This window comes from Aquila chrysaetos, chromosome 5 (genome assembly GCF_900496995.4).
Source record: "Aquila chrysaetos chrysaetos chromosome 5, bAquChr1.4, whole genome shotgun sequence".
NCBI classification, from domain to species: Eukaryota; Metazoa; Chordata; class Aves; order Accipitriformes; family Accipitridae; genus Aquila; species Aquila chrysaetos.
Genome location: NC_044008.1, coordinates 52,508,458 through 52,523,037, shown reverse-complemented (window position 1 = coordinate 52,523,037; position 14,580 = coordinate 52,508,458). Strand labels below are relative to the sequence as shown.

Genomic DNA, 14,580 nt, shown 5'->3' with positions numbered 1-14,580 from the left:
ACCCACGGTCTCTCTTTTCCATGACATATTTTTATCTTCCCACCTAATTTTCTAGGGTTCTAAAATGTGGAGCAAGGCTTAACTCAAGAGATAGTGATGATAATAATAACCTAGCATTTATCCTGTGATGGGAAGCGTTGTGCTGATCTTTAGTGCTTATCGATATTGGTTTCCCTCATGTATCAATCTGGGTATTTATCAGGGTGAAAAAGCATTTGGTCAATAATCTCCATTTAAAACTACCATGGAGCAGCACATTAACTGGATGCAGGCAGTCAGACCGGGAGGGTTTGGGCTGGCAATCTGTTTCCAAAGCAGAGTGGCACAAAGAGGCAGAAACTTCAGGACAGTCAAACCAGCTCTGAAGATTTACTACCGAAAGGTTTTGGGTACTTGGCACGGGGTAGATGCTGGCTTTTTTTTTAGTCTGGCTCCCCAGGAAGGTGTATCCAGTGGCTTCTTTGCACACCTGGTTGCCTTTCTTAGAGTGGGATTCTGCAGAGGTTTCGTGCTGGGTGAGATGAATCCAGACGAAAGTGCTTAATGATGTGTTGTAAACTTCAAGTAACCCTGCAAGTAAGGCAGAGCTTTACTGCCCTGGGGCAGTATTGTCACAGCCTCTGACTAGGAAAGGAAATGATTTATTCCAGTCCTTGGAGCAGCTACTTTCTTTCCCTCAAACTGGTCATTCTGGCCACAGTGACTGGGGAAGAAAGGGCGCATTCCCTGTGCCCCCTTGGAAGTGGGCTGGGATTTAATGCCTATGTGGTCCATCTAGGGATTACCTTTGGCTGGGGACAATTCTTGATCAGCCCTAAAATAGACCGATACAATCTGATCTACAACAGCCTTCCAAAGTCTCTGTGACAGCTGAATTAATTGCACAAAACTACTCACAACAGCAGCACCTGCACATGTAAAACTGACGGGCAATTCCAGTTAACAGCATCTGGCAGTTTCAATAGAAGTGTCAACAACCCATGCAAAGGTTATTGGAATTAAAGGGAATTACAGAATTGGTTTTAAAAACTTAATAAGCTCATGAACTCAGAAGATTGGATACACAGGCTCTGGTTTTTAAAGCTGTTCTAGTGCATCCTTCTGGCAGAGGTTATTTCTTTGACCATCTGTGAATGTCGAATACAGAAATAAGGCTCTTGGCAAACTTTCTTTCACTATTTCTTTCCTAAAGCAACATTGTTCACAAGCTCCCGAGGAAGTGAAGCAAGTCATTAGAGCAAAAAAGGGTAGCATTGGGTATGGCTGATGCAAAAGTCCACACCACTTCAAGTCATAGGAATTTTGTCACGAATTTCAGGGACTTGACAAGCATTTCATTTGTGAAGTCTGCATATAAACAAAGTGCAACACAGCATCAAAAACAATGACAGATTTTCAATGGATTTGGTTGGACTTTCGTTCAGGCCCTGGACAAGAAAAGAAGCCTAACACCCCTGAAATCAATGGCATTTTTGCTGATGATATTGGTAGGATTTCATCTACTAATCTCTACCTGGCTCTAAAATGGATTCTGCAGATTTTCTGTCAGTCAAGCTGGTTTTAGTGACAGAGTCATCCCTTTTCCTTCAGTGGGACGACAGAGATGACCAAGGGCTACTCAGGGATGCAGAAATTCTCTGAATCCTCCTGTGGGCTTCCAAGCCAGGTTTCATCTTTCCTATCTCTGACCATTAAATACTCATCACGTCCATTGCGATACCTGCAGAGGAAGTGTTGACGCTTCTGGGTCAATTGAGCCACTGGAGATTTACCAGCAGGGTGAATATGAAAAGCCTCCTTTCTAATGTGATGACAATGATGTATCCTACCTGTGCATCTTGCCTCTAAGCCAGCATCCCTGTTCCCACCAAAAGCCCACCTGACTACTGCAAAACCAGACTGAACTACGTACAGGGTATTCATAGGTTCGATGCATGTGCAAACAAGAAACAACATTGTACTCCAAAATCCTTAACAAACTGCAAACCCTTCTGAATTAGAAGCAGAAGAGAGGCAAGTTCCTCAGTGAGTTACTCCCTGGTAATGAAGCAGTGCCTGTTCAGCCACTTCCCCATCAGCTCATCAATCTTTCATATCTAAGGCTGCCATCCTAAGTTTTTATATTTTTTTACGTCAAACAAAGAACAGATTTATGGGAAAACAGGCAAAAATAAGTAAAAGGAATGGAAATGAATTGCTATCCCTCATTAGGCCACTCCCCAGGTCCTTCATGCAGACATGAAATATGCCAGTATAAAATCTTTGTTGCTTTACATGCTTGCTTCAGGAAATTGCTTGCAAACATTCCCTTTAGTGTTTCTCTTTGTAAACTGAGTAACTGAAACTTAAATTAGTATTCTTGACAGAAGCTGCACGCAATGAAATGCCAGCCTTCCTGGCTTGGGGAAGAAATGCCTCTTCCAACTGGGCAACAACATATTGGTTAAGTGAAGGGAGGGGACCACTGGCTGCTAGTTTCCACCTACACTTTGACACTCCTGTGCTGTGTAGCCTTGGGCACATCATTTAACCTTCCCATCCTGGTTTCTTTTGTAAAGCTGCAGGATGAATACCTGCCTTCCCTGCCACTTTCTGCTGCCAGGGGTTTTATACAGGATAATAGAAATGAGTTCAATTTTTTAGAAAAATGAGTTAAAGACTCGGGCAGTATCGCTCTCCTTTTAGCACTGAGTTATGTGTCCCATCAAGCATAGCTTTGGGCAACAAGGTGAATAAAGTAGCGATGTCATATTGCTTAGACACCTGATAACTGTACCATTTGTAAAATTTGCCCAATATTAGCAGAGAGAGAGAGAGGAAGAAAGGCAAAAAGTTTGGTATATCTGCAATTCATGCTTTGCTGCTTTCATTGCAAGTTCTTCCTAAAGCAGTTGAAGGTCTAGCTGGATTGGGGAAACAGAAATCTCCTGCTTCCCTTTGAAACATGCTGCTTCCCTCTGAAAAATGTGTGGGAAAGACAAACATTTGGAATGTGCCTTTAATCTCTGCCCTTCCTCTCACCAACTGGTAGCCACAGGCAGCTGGTAGGAGCAGCAGTCCACAAAGAAAAACTAGATCCATGACTGACAGCATTTCAATGATTTTTTGAATTTTCAGAGTTGGAATAATGTCATCACTGTGTAACATTGCCAGATTCTCTGATCTCCACAAAACCATAAACTGTATCCATAATGTTTGAGAACATTTCTCATTTGCAAAAATTTGCATTCCTAAGATGTGCATTAGAAAGGCAGAATTCTTTGCAGAAGCTGGTGTTCAGAGCGTGCAGGGCTGCCCGATGCAAGTGCACGCTCACAAATGCTATATTCCTAAAGGAGAAGAGAACAAATAAGGGGAGAAAATAGTTTCCAGAGCCCCTTGGAGAAAGTTTCAAGGACATTGCAAAACTAACAGAGTTCGAGGGTGGGGTGGTTGTGGAGCAGCTGCTTCAGGCCACTGGAGGATGTTAGTGCTGGAGCCGTGGTCAGCAGTGGGGCTTTGCTACCTGCTGGGCAACTTTGCTGGCTGCTGTGTGATCTGGAGCCCAGGCTATCTGAGAAAATGAACTCACCAGGACTGGGTGTCCTGGTTTTGGCTGGGATAGAGTTAATTTTCTTTCTAGTAGCTGGTATAGTGCTATGTTTTGGGTTCAGTATGACAAGAATGTTGATAACACACTGATGTTTGCAGTTGTTGCTAAGCAGTGTTTAGACTAAGTCAAGGATTTTTCAGCTTCTCATGCCCAGGCAGCAAGAAGGCTGGAGGGGCACAAGAAGTCGGGATTGGACACAGCCAGGACAGCTGACCCAAACTGGCCAAAGGGGTATTCCATACCATGGGACGTCACATCTAGTATAGGAACTGGGTGGCCTGGGTGGATCGCTGCTCAGGAACTAACTGAGCATCAGTTTACAAGTGGTGAGCAATTGCATTGTGCATCACTTGTACATTCCAATCCTATTATTATTATTGTCATTTTATCATTGCTATCATTAACATTATTATTTTCTTCCTTTCTGTTCTATTAAATTGTTCTTATCTCAACTCACGAGTTTTACCTTTTTTTTTCCCCGATTCTCTCCCCCATCCCACTGGGTGGGGGCAAGTGAGTGAGTGGCTGCGTGGTGCTTAGTTGCTGGCTGGGGTTAAACCACAACACCAGGTCACCCAGGCTTAGCCCAGAAGTGACGTGGGGAGCCTTAGGTGTCACTTTCTTCTGCCCATGAGCGATCCTCAGAAATCCTATGACTCTGTGGTCCCCAGAGCAGAAAGAGGAGATTGTTGTGATCCTGGCTGGATGAAGAAGAATTAGGCATTTTGCTGCGATTACCTCAATGGGAGCTGCTTGTCTCTGCTTTTGTATGTAAGGGTGGAGGAACATCTCCACTGGGCTGGTTCAGTGCATTCGTTTTGTGCTCAGGTTTTTAGGCTATTATGACATTGGGGCACTTAACTGGATTCCTGTAGGCTGCTTGACATGCATCCTGGCAAAAAGTAAGTTTTCCAGCAGCACTGCTGCAAAATGTGTGTTTGTTTTTTTAAGTCAAGGCTAATAAATGCAAAGCAGATGGGGAGGTGTCCTCTTTGCCTCAGAGAGGCAATTCCACCAGCTGCTGACATGCACAGCATGTCACAGCTTAAGCAGAAAAGTTGATGTCCTCTCACACCTTTTGGGCTTGGTGGGCAAGGACAAACATCTTATCTACTTTATTTATATGTGGATAACAATTTAGGGGTGAAAAAGTGCAAGGAAGTATCTGAAATGAACTTTGGCTATTCCATTCCTAAGGAAGAAACAAACTAATTTTGCTTTCAGGCTCAGACTGTGTGGCTGTTTCCAGCACAGACAACAATTTTTAAGGAAATTTCTTGAAGCGAAGGTTTCAATGAGTTCTCAACACCATATCGCATCCCTTGGATTTGCATCATTTGAACCATATTTCTAGAGGTAATTTTTCCAAGTGGTGCACAGCACTTTATTTGCATGAATGCCTCTGCATGAGTGATTCCTGCTTCTAAACTTTGCATGTACAAAAGGGGTCCAGGTGTTTGAACAAGAACATATAGCATTTTTCTTCTGTTTCCAGTGGCTTATCCAGGGAAGGTCAGTGTGTCATCTGTTCAGGAGAAAATCACACAACCGTTTTCATTGTCCCCTGGGACAAAGACCTATTGAACCATCTCAGTCTGCACAGTGCTGTGCCCTGCAGAATGGGCAGGCTGGGGGGCTGCACCCACATCTCTCATCTGTGCTGTGGCGAGGGATGCTCTGCGACTGTATTGCATACGTGCAGTACACTGACTTGTCTGATGAATCTATGGCCAGTCAGGTCCCCAGCTTGCACCCTGCGCAGGGATAGCGGAGCTGCCTTGGGGGCATTCATTAAATTATTGCTTTCCGGGAGGATATCAGAGAGCCTGTGGATGGACATCTGTTCTTCCCTGTGCCTTCATTCCCCCTTATATCTAGGCTATGCCCACAAATCGGAGTTTGTTCTGACAGCTCCAAAGAAAAGGGAAACCTGGGAGAGCACAGGAAGGTATCATTCACCAATGTAATCATGTCCTAAAAGAAAATAGCCCTCTTGTCCTGGAAATGGATATATTAAATAACTCCCTAGTGTTCTCAGATCAGTGTTCAGCCTGAGCATTTAAAACCTTTAAAACAACTAGGGAAGCCATCTCATTTTACCGTGTCAGTAATGATGCCGCAGCTTTGAGAAATTAATTTCTTCCCCACTGCATGCTCTGTTTGAGAAATGATATCACATTGTGAGATACTGCACCAAGCTTTGCTGATCACATTGCATAACAGGATGCTGGCTAATGATCCAATATAATAGAAGGTGAAAGCTGAATACATTTTTAAAAATCATCACATGATACAAAATAACACCACTACTTGGTACTGTGCAGGAGAGGAGAAACTCTTCTAAATGTGCTGCCCAGATGCTCCATCAGAAAGAATATATTTTCATAATCTAGACCAGAATGATCCACTTCATTTTTCTTCAATGAGGGAATCAATGAAACACCTTAGGCTGGATGCTCAGCAGGTGTAAATCGGCAGTGCTCCACTGGAGTTGATGGATCATTATTTCCTACTGCTGGAAGAGAAAAGTAAGAATAGACGCAGTCAGCAGTTAAAAGTTCTCCAGATCCAAGCAAGTGCTTGCAACACTGGCATCATTAACATCAAGCAAAAACCTGTCCTCATTGTAGATTAATAGGAATATTCCCATCAAAGCTGCAGAATACCTACAGCAGGGACCCCAGGTGAAATCCAGCCGGCATCACTTAGCATTAGTTAAATCAAACTGCCGGTGCTTATTAAGAAGGTTAAACTTTGCAACAAGGACGCTACAGCTTATGCAAGTGATGACTCGCCTTCCCTGACCTTGCTTTGTGGTTGGTGCCGCACATTTCTCACCAACACCACTGACAAACTTCAGTGCAAATCCAAAATTACGTGGAAACCCCAGGATCTTCCACTTTCCAGAGCTTGGTGATGATGTCACTTTTACAAGGCTGAACATGTGAAAATCAAGAGTAGAGGACAAGGAGAGGAGATGTGAGAGGAGAGGAGAGATGGATTGCTCTTACCAATAAAGCAGCCCAGTCTATTTTTTGGCCCCTTGCCGTTCATTACTCACAGCTCCTTGGGTGAATGCATTTTTTTTTTCCTATTCAGAATAATTCTCAGATCTCCTACCAAAAAAATCCCCATCAAACAGGAGTATGCTTGTTCAGTTTTCCTCTGGAAAAATCTCAGAGTAATTAGGAAGCAGAAAGAATACATATGGCCAGCCACATAGCTGGAATAATAATCAAGAACAGAGGGAGGGGGGATCTGTGTGGGGTGGAAGAGTCAGACAGCACTGCCTGTGAGACGGCAAGGGCTGTTTGGAAACTGTGTGCCCAAACAGCATCTGGTCAATTATAAGAAATGCATCAAATGAAATTCAAACTCATTCACAAATGAATTAAGATGAGAGGAAAAGGGAAACATTTGCAAAGAATATAATTGGAATGAATAATTCAGACAGTCCTACCTTACCTCTTCAAAATACTGTACAAATATTGACTCCGATTTCCCATGCATAGGCCTGTGATGGTACCCATCCTGCCGCTGCCACCATGGAGTAGCACGTTGGGCTTTTGCTTGGGGTTATTCTCACAGCCTGATGCGCAGTGTGCAGCAGAGTATGTCCCTCACCTGGAGTTACTCTTTTGCGTAGCATTTATACATATAGGGCTTTATAGGGACTTGCTGTCTGAGCGGGAAACGCGAGTGCTTTGTGCATATAGCCAGGTGTGTGCAACAGGTGGAAAAGATGCCTTGTGATCCCATGCAGGAAAAAAATACCCCGTGGTCATGACCAAGGCTGGAGGGTGTCACCAGGAGTGTGTTCTGTGTGCCTGGGTTGGGATCGCTGCCTGAGCCCATGCGTCCCATCTGCTTACTTGGAAAGCCTCTCTCCATGAAAGCCCGCAGGTGTTCGTCGCCTGCAATACATGTTAGTTTTGATGGGTGGCATTTGGATACCAAACGGGGTAATCAAAGTCAACAAAGAAGGAAAAGCCTGGACAGAGATACTCTTTAATGAGATTCTGAGTCATATACCGTAGCTGCTTCTGCCTTTCTCCTACCCCGCTCTGCAGCATGTCAGTATTCAGGACGGTGTTTCTGCATGTTTGAACTACTGCAAAAACAGAGGCACAAGCTTAAAATTAAACATGCACTTAAGCACCATCCTGAACCGGTTCTGTGCTTGCTCAGCACAGAATAATGAGACACCCTATCATCAAAGAGTGGGCAGGGAATAGAGATACTCAGCAAATAAGTGTTTAGTTATAATATCTCCTCTAGTGCCTGCTCCTCTGTCCCTCCAGGGTCGAGTGCAGAACCACGTCTCCTGCACGGCAAGCTCATTAGCTTTATTTCATCTCTTGAAGGGGTGGACACAGATTCTGACATTTAGCATGGAAAAACAGATCTTCAGCACCAATCTTGAGATTAATTGTTGACATTTCTCTCCCTTTACCCCTTTGATGTGTGTTAAAAAAAAAATATATATATATCTAGATTTAAAGGGAGGTGAGTGAGAGAAGAGAAGCTCAGCTAGGGGACAGCCTGGCGATGCAGAGCAGAGGCCACCATGCTCCCCTGGGGTATTAACAGTCTGGTAATTGCTCCTAATGAGAGAGCAACAGCAGTGATGAGCAAGGTGAGATTCACAGAGCCCGTCTGAGTGCAGGAGGTGTCAGAAAAATCATTCATCTCACATTTGCCACTGCTTCCCTCCAGCATATGGCTCAGCCATGAAGAGGTCCCTCGCACCGGCGTCTGCATGCATGGAGCCAGCACAAACAAGGAGCAAGTGCTGCATGCATGGCCTTCCTTAATTCTATTTCTTTGTTGCCTCCTGCTATTTTCAGTAATGCAAAAGGGAGCACCAGGGCTATTTGGGCTATTTTTGATGTTTGCAGCAGGCTGGATGAGTGTTCGTGTGGTTTGGTAACAGTAGACAAGAGCAAATTGCAGCTCGAAAACCAAAGAGCAACTAAAATGGTCACATCACTTCAGTCACCTACACCATACTTAGGCAAGCAAAGGTGAGATAAATTGATGAGCAAACATAGCTTGAAAGCCTGGTCCTGCTGAAATCAGTATCAAACAGGCCAGCTTCAGTAGGTACAGGATTTCTGTGGAAATAAGGCCCATCTGCCTGCTTAATGACAGCTCCAGGTAGCAGCTGGGTGCTCGAAACCCTGCCTCTGAAGGCTGGGACGGGGAGGTGCTCGTTCCACCCTGAGACTGAGCGCTATGGCAGGTTTCTGACAGGTAACAGCTTTAAAGTCCTGTCTTGCTACAATGAAGGGATGCCTAAACCCAGGTTCCTAAAATTTTCTCAATTTTGGACCCTCCCCCAAGGCAACAGAGAGAGAGAATGTATTACTTTATCGGAGGTCCGTAATTAAGATTTTTTTCTTGTTACGCATCCTGCCGGTTTTCAGCCAGCAACAGCGATGCCAGAGCCACTCGTTGCCTCTAACCATGACTGTCAGGCATTTCTTTCAGCACCGGAGCCGAACCTTCCTCAGAAAGCAGCAGATGTTTGCTGACTGCATCTTCCCAGAGCATCCCTGATCTGCCCGTGGGTTGCTGCCACGTGGCACTGACAGCATGAAAGTCAAATGGTGCCTTCAAACACAGCATCACTCCCAGGCAAAACCTGCCTTGCACTGTACGGTACCATCAGGTGTGATCTTTCCCTGATAAAACATTGTTGATAGGGATTTGATCTTCCCAGGAACAGGAAAATTCAAAATATTGCTAGAGAGACTAAGTGCCCAATTCTTTTAATGAGGAAAAAATTTATCATTACTGTTACTATAGCAGACAGGAAGACATCGCCAGACAGTAAATCTGTCGTGGTGGTTATTGCCATTTAATATTGAGTCAATATAAGTAATGTCTTGGAGTCTTTCCACATAAACTGATAAAGCAGCCAGGACGTGGGCTCCTGTCCAAGCAGCAAGTAGTTTGAACTTGAGATTTCTGTAATAATTTTTCTCACTCTGTGCTGAGGAGGAAAGGGTAGACTTAAGGGCTAAGGCATTTGCTGGAGAACTGGGTTGAAATCTAGGCTTTGGCTTCCTATGTGACCTCGGACAAGTCATTTAATCTCTTTGAATTGCTGTACAAGGGAGATCCTGCTTCTGCCACCCTGGGCAACTTATTTAGTGTCTCTGGGATAAAAATTGTCTCTTATTATGGTTTGGATTATCTCAGCTTGATCCGAGATCTGGTGCATGTCTTGGATCGGACCATAGGAGACATCTGTGAAAAATTATATATTCCATAAAATTCAGTTCACAAGAATCTTTTAAGAGATACCCTAAGTCTTTAACTAATTCAGAAAAATCTGGTACGGGAGCTGATAACAACATAGTTTTACTTAGTCGTTCACACAGTCTTGGGAAATTCATCAACATGCCTTGCCCTGGTGTTGGATTCAACGTTGCTATCGAAAAGCATGGCTCTTGCTGCTGCCATTGAAAGAACTTTTTGCAGTAAATGGTATCCCGAAGTAATTCCCAAGGAAAGACTGCATGCAGAAATCAATTTGCCAGACACTGGCCCAAGAGGATTAAATAACAGTATGTCTTCAAAACATTAGGATGAAAGACAAAAGCCCTATGCCCAAGAGGCACCGTGTCTCCACCGTGCCCTCCAGGTCCAGTCGCAAATCTGTGCTGGAGAATGGGCCCAGACCTTGGTCCAGAGCAGATGGAGAAGGGCGAGGGGAGGTTTTACAGCCAGGGGACTGTCTCATGTGATGCAGGGATGCATGCTGTGATAGCCAGTGGCATGGGCAAGCAAACCCTCCCGCACCATTCCTCCTCTCTCCTCCCCCCATTCTCCACCACTCCAATAAATCGTACTACCTGTCACAGCCATGTAGACCATGGGGAGCCACTTTCTATACTAAAGCAGGATTAAAAGGAGGAGGGAAGCACCAGTTTTTACTTTCAGTGAGCTATAGGGTTTTCAAACTATGGGTGATTCTGGGTATGGGGGTCAGACATGAAGTCTAAGGTTAGGAAATGAGCCAAGGGACCAGCTGAGACAGACAGTCAGTAGCAACAAACAGTGCTTAAATACTCTGGCATGCCGTGATCCACATCCCCAAGTTCACTGCTTTTCATTCCAGCAAAACCCACCTTGACGGTCCAAACCCCATGCAGTCACACTGATGTGGGGTACCGTCACCTTCTCTCCACACGTGTATTTGATGGACCTCTTTTGCTGTTTTTCCTTCTCTTTTCCCAGCTATCTGCACCATTGTGGTCCCCTGTAGACATGGAGGGAGGGCAGACGTAGCTTGTTTCTAAAACTGTGAGCCTTCGGCTGCCAAATTACACTCCTGCTCCCTGCTCGTGCTTTGTGGCTGGTGGTCACCAACCTGTGGGGTGATGCTGGGATGCTGCACTCAGCCCCAGCTGCCTCCTGCAGCTCAGGCTGAGCAGTAACAGGGACATGATTGGACTAAGATTTCTCTTTGTTGCCTTAAGAAATCTTTGAGCTTTCTTTTGTTCAACATGTATTCTAACTCGACTCAGCAAAAAGCTCTAATGGGGTAAACGTGGCAATACACTTAGATAAAACTGTCCCAAAGGGAAAACAATCTAAATCTTGCTGGTTTGAAAAAGCCTCAGTCAAAGGTTTTTGTCAAGATATTGAATTGATGTAGCAGTTTAACAGTTATTTAGTATTTATATATTCATGCCTAGCATCCAAATAGGTCAGGAACCTATTGTGCTATGGGAGACACAGACACATTCATATGCACAAAGTCTCCAGCATATTTCAAAAGCATCACTGATACCTCCAGACTGTTACTGCAGCCACCAGTACTTGCCTAATGGGAAAAATGGGTTTTGAAGGTGTTTCTTAATGCAATGAAAACCCTTTGTAGAAGCGTTCAGCTTACACAGACAATTGAGTTTTCTCTGAAATTCTGTTCCTGCAGGCTTCATTTCAGACAAGGAAGTCTTCTGAATTGGTGGCACTTAACTGCTTTCTCAGTGCAAGCAAGTTCTCTATTGATTCTGGATCCAGCCACGCTGGTAATCGGGGCTTCAGTTCAGCGTTGCTCCAGGAACTGTGCAAGGGAGTTTGGCAGAATTTGTGTTTCTCCTTTCCCTTCCTTCTGCCTCTCTCTGCCTCCAAACTCACATGCTCAGGTTGTTTACGCACTCTTGTACACAGCTGCAGGAGGAGTTAGGTATACAGAGTGCTACATGCATGCTCTCCTATATTTCTGTATATACCAGGATAATGCTGGGCTCTGAATAGTTTGATGCTAATATTTCTACGTGATAATTTAGCAGCCCAGACCTTTGTGGACCCTGAATTGGAGGAGGGAGAATATGCTCAAAGGGAGCCGTGAGCATGCAAAATCCTGGCAGAGGGGAAAGGGAAAAAAAAGGAAGAAAGAACGGCTCCGGCCATAGCTCCTCTCTGCTAGCAGCGCAGCAGATGGTGCAGGGTTACCAGACAGCAGTTCCTTGAGGCTTAGCATAAGCCAAGAAACAATAAAAGAAAGGGGGGGGAAAGAAGATAGAAAAGGGAATTTAAACAGATTGTCGTGTCACCGTTCTATTCCTGCCACCTCAGCAGGAAATTAATCACATAACGTCACGTAAAGAAAAGCTAGCCCTGAAGGTCTAATGCAAAAATGGCTCTGCCTTGAGGGTACGAGTGAATCAAACCTCAGGGGATGGGGGGAGGAGGGCAGCACTGGCTGTGCTGGGAGCGGGGAGCAGTTCATATGGCCAGAAGCCAGGCTCAGATCTATCCCATCGATGTGTTCAATGGCTCTGAGAAGTGGGAGAAAAGTAAAAGAGCTGCAAAGTCAACCTGCGGAGATGCAGCTCCCCGATGAAAGTGGTTTTCTTGCTCTGGGTGGGGGTGGCAGGCTGGGAGGGCTGGAGCAGGGCAGGTGGGGAAAAGGCTTGTTGGCTGGAGGAACCAGCCTGATGGAGCCACGAGTTAGTAGCATCTCGGCATCGCAGAGAAGTAAATGGACCGTTCTCTTAATTGCAGATTTACAGCCAAGATGGGTACAGAGGAGTCCGTATTTCTTCATAGGAGTTGGATGGCCGTGGAGAGAAGCCTCCCTGGAGAGATATCTAGGATATGGATGGACATTACCCATAAATACAGTGAAATAAGTTTCCCATTAGACTTAAATCCAGTGAGGCGGCATGAATCACCTTAGACATGCATAACTCTCCCTTATATATCACCGCTGCTGAATCATTAATTAACCCATAACAACCATCCCTAGACACTCAAAAAGATCTCATTCTTTGCTTTATCCCAGCACAACTGCTGGAGAAACAAAACAATGGTTTCTGTGTCAAACCGCAACCTATGCATTTGGCACTGCAAAAAGCTTCAAGTCCTCTGCTCTTCATCTGGGAGGTAACTAAGGACTCATGGGACTATGCAGCCCAGGTGAAGGGGTGGCTTTGGGGGATCAGCCTGGTTCTTTAAGGTACTCATATGCTCAAGCGTTTTGCTTGGATGATGCTACATCTGATGGCAGAACCTGGTAAGACTAAGAGACCTACCCTGAATATGGGGGTATTTTCCTTTTTCATTTATTGGCTTTATACAACTCTACCAAAAAAATCATGTTGGCTTGCATTAGATTGCACAGATTGGTTTGAACTGGGCCTCCGATGAGACAGAGGCAGCTGAAAGAGCAGAGCAAGGCAAATAAAGAAAAGGCACTAAGCAAATAAAAAGGCTATTTAAGGTGGCTGCATCCCCAACTGGAGCTCCTAGCATTTGTGTCTGTGCCAGGAGAACCAGAAGCCAAAAACAGAGAAAGAAAGGGAATGAAGTGGAAAAGAGAAATTAATCCTCAAGTAACTGAGAACAGGTGCTTCATTTGGGCACTTGGATGTGAATGTGCTGCAGTTGGTTGCTCTATCGACAGGGGAATTCAATAAGTGAGGCTGGTGCACTGATGACAGAGCTCGAAGAATGAAAACCCGTGTAAATTAACTCCCTTCCACCAGACTGTGCTTTATTAAAAAGCACAAGTTGTCAAGGCAATACCTTGAAGGTCACAGCTCCAGCAGCTTGGGCAAAAAACCCTAAAACCTGAACCTCCTAAGTGCCTTGTGTAACTAAAGGGACTTGAGTTGCAACCCTTTATTTTTCCTTCTGCTGACAGCAGGCTGGTGCCTGCCTGACTCCTGCGATGAAAACGTGCTTGCTTAGATCCCTGGGCCACGCCAAGGGAAGAAGGAAAGGTCTGTTCAGCTTCCCACACTGCCAGGAGGGCAGCAGAGGAAAGCAAGCCCTTGCTTGGCTTGGCTTGGCTCGGTTCTGGCGGTGTGCTGCACCAGCCAGGACACCTGAACCACTGCTGGAGGGGTTGTAAGGAGCTGCTAGAATGGGCCAACAACAAATTGCCTCCTCTGCTCTCAGTGCAAGGAAGTAGCAGGGCAGGAATTGCGCCTCTCAGGTAGGTCTCCAAGAAGCAATCCTAAGCAGCATCCCTTCATTTAAGTTTGCAGCTAAAGGTATAGCCTCACCCAGGTGGGTTTCTATCAAGCTGGGGCCTCTGCGTGTCATCCAGAGGGAGGTGGGAAGAGCAGCAGCTGTGATACCCCCGTGTCACGGCGTGGTTGATGTCTGCTGCTGCAGACAAAGTTACAGCATCCTGACTCCATTCAATGCAGGATGATGTTTCAGAAAAGAGTTAAGAGCATCATGTCAAATATAATTATGAGACAATAACAGCCTATTAGTTCCAGTGCCTAATTTTAGACCTCAGACTGTCTAAAAACCCTCAGTCTGCTTTTAGAAGAGCTGTCAGCTCCTCAAGGTATAAATAAGAAGCATAGAGAATGGATAATCTCTGCCTGTCTTAGGGCCAAATACCATCTTCCAGAAAAGGTAAAATTCCCATTTCATCATTTACTCATTGAGATTTTTCTTTCTGGCTAAATGTGAACGATTTCCTGTGGGGTCAGCAGGCTAACACAAGGACTTTA

The 14,580-nt window shown here is 45.0% G+C and overlaps 1 protein-coding gene across 2 annotated transcripts in view; it reads right to left on the bottom strand.

Annotated features, from left to right (window-relative positions):
• Window positions 1–6,021: 6,021 nt before the first annotated feature.
• The window catches only part of MTHFS (methenyltetrahydrofolate synthetase), an 88,359-nt gene continuing 79,800 nt past the window's right edge, over window positions 6,022–14,580 (bottom strand). Inside the window, exon 4 of one of the 2 annotated variants that reach the window (XM_030014825.2) lies at window positions 6,022–6,107. In XM_030014825.2, coding sequence (XP_029870685.1) covers window positions 6,037–6,107 — 71 coding nt within the window. In that variant the 3' untranslated portion in view covers window positions 6,022–6,036. Of the gene's footprint in view, window positions 6,108–12,637; window positions 12,700–14,580 lie in introns of those variants that run through there. The other variant, XM_030014826.2, reaches the window with a different exon arrangement.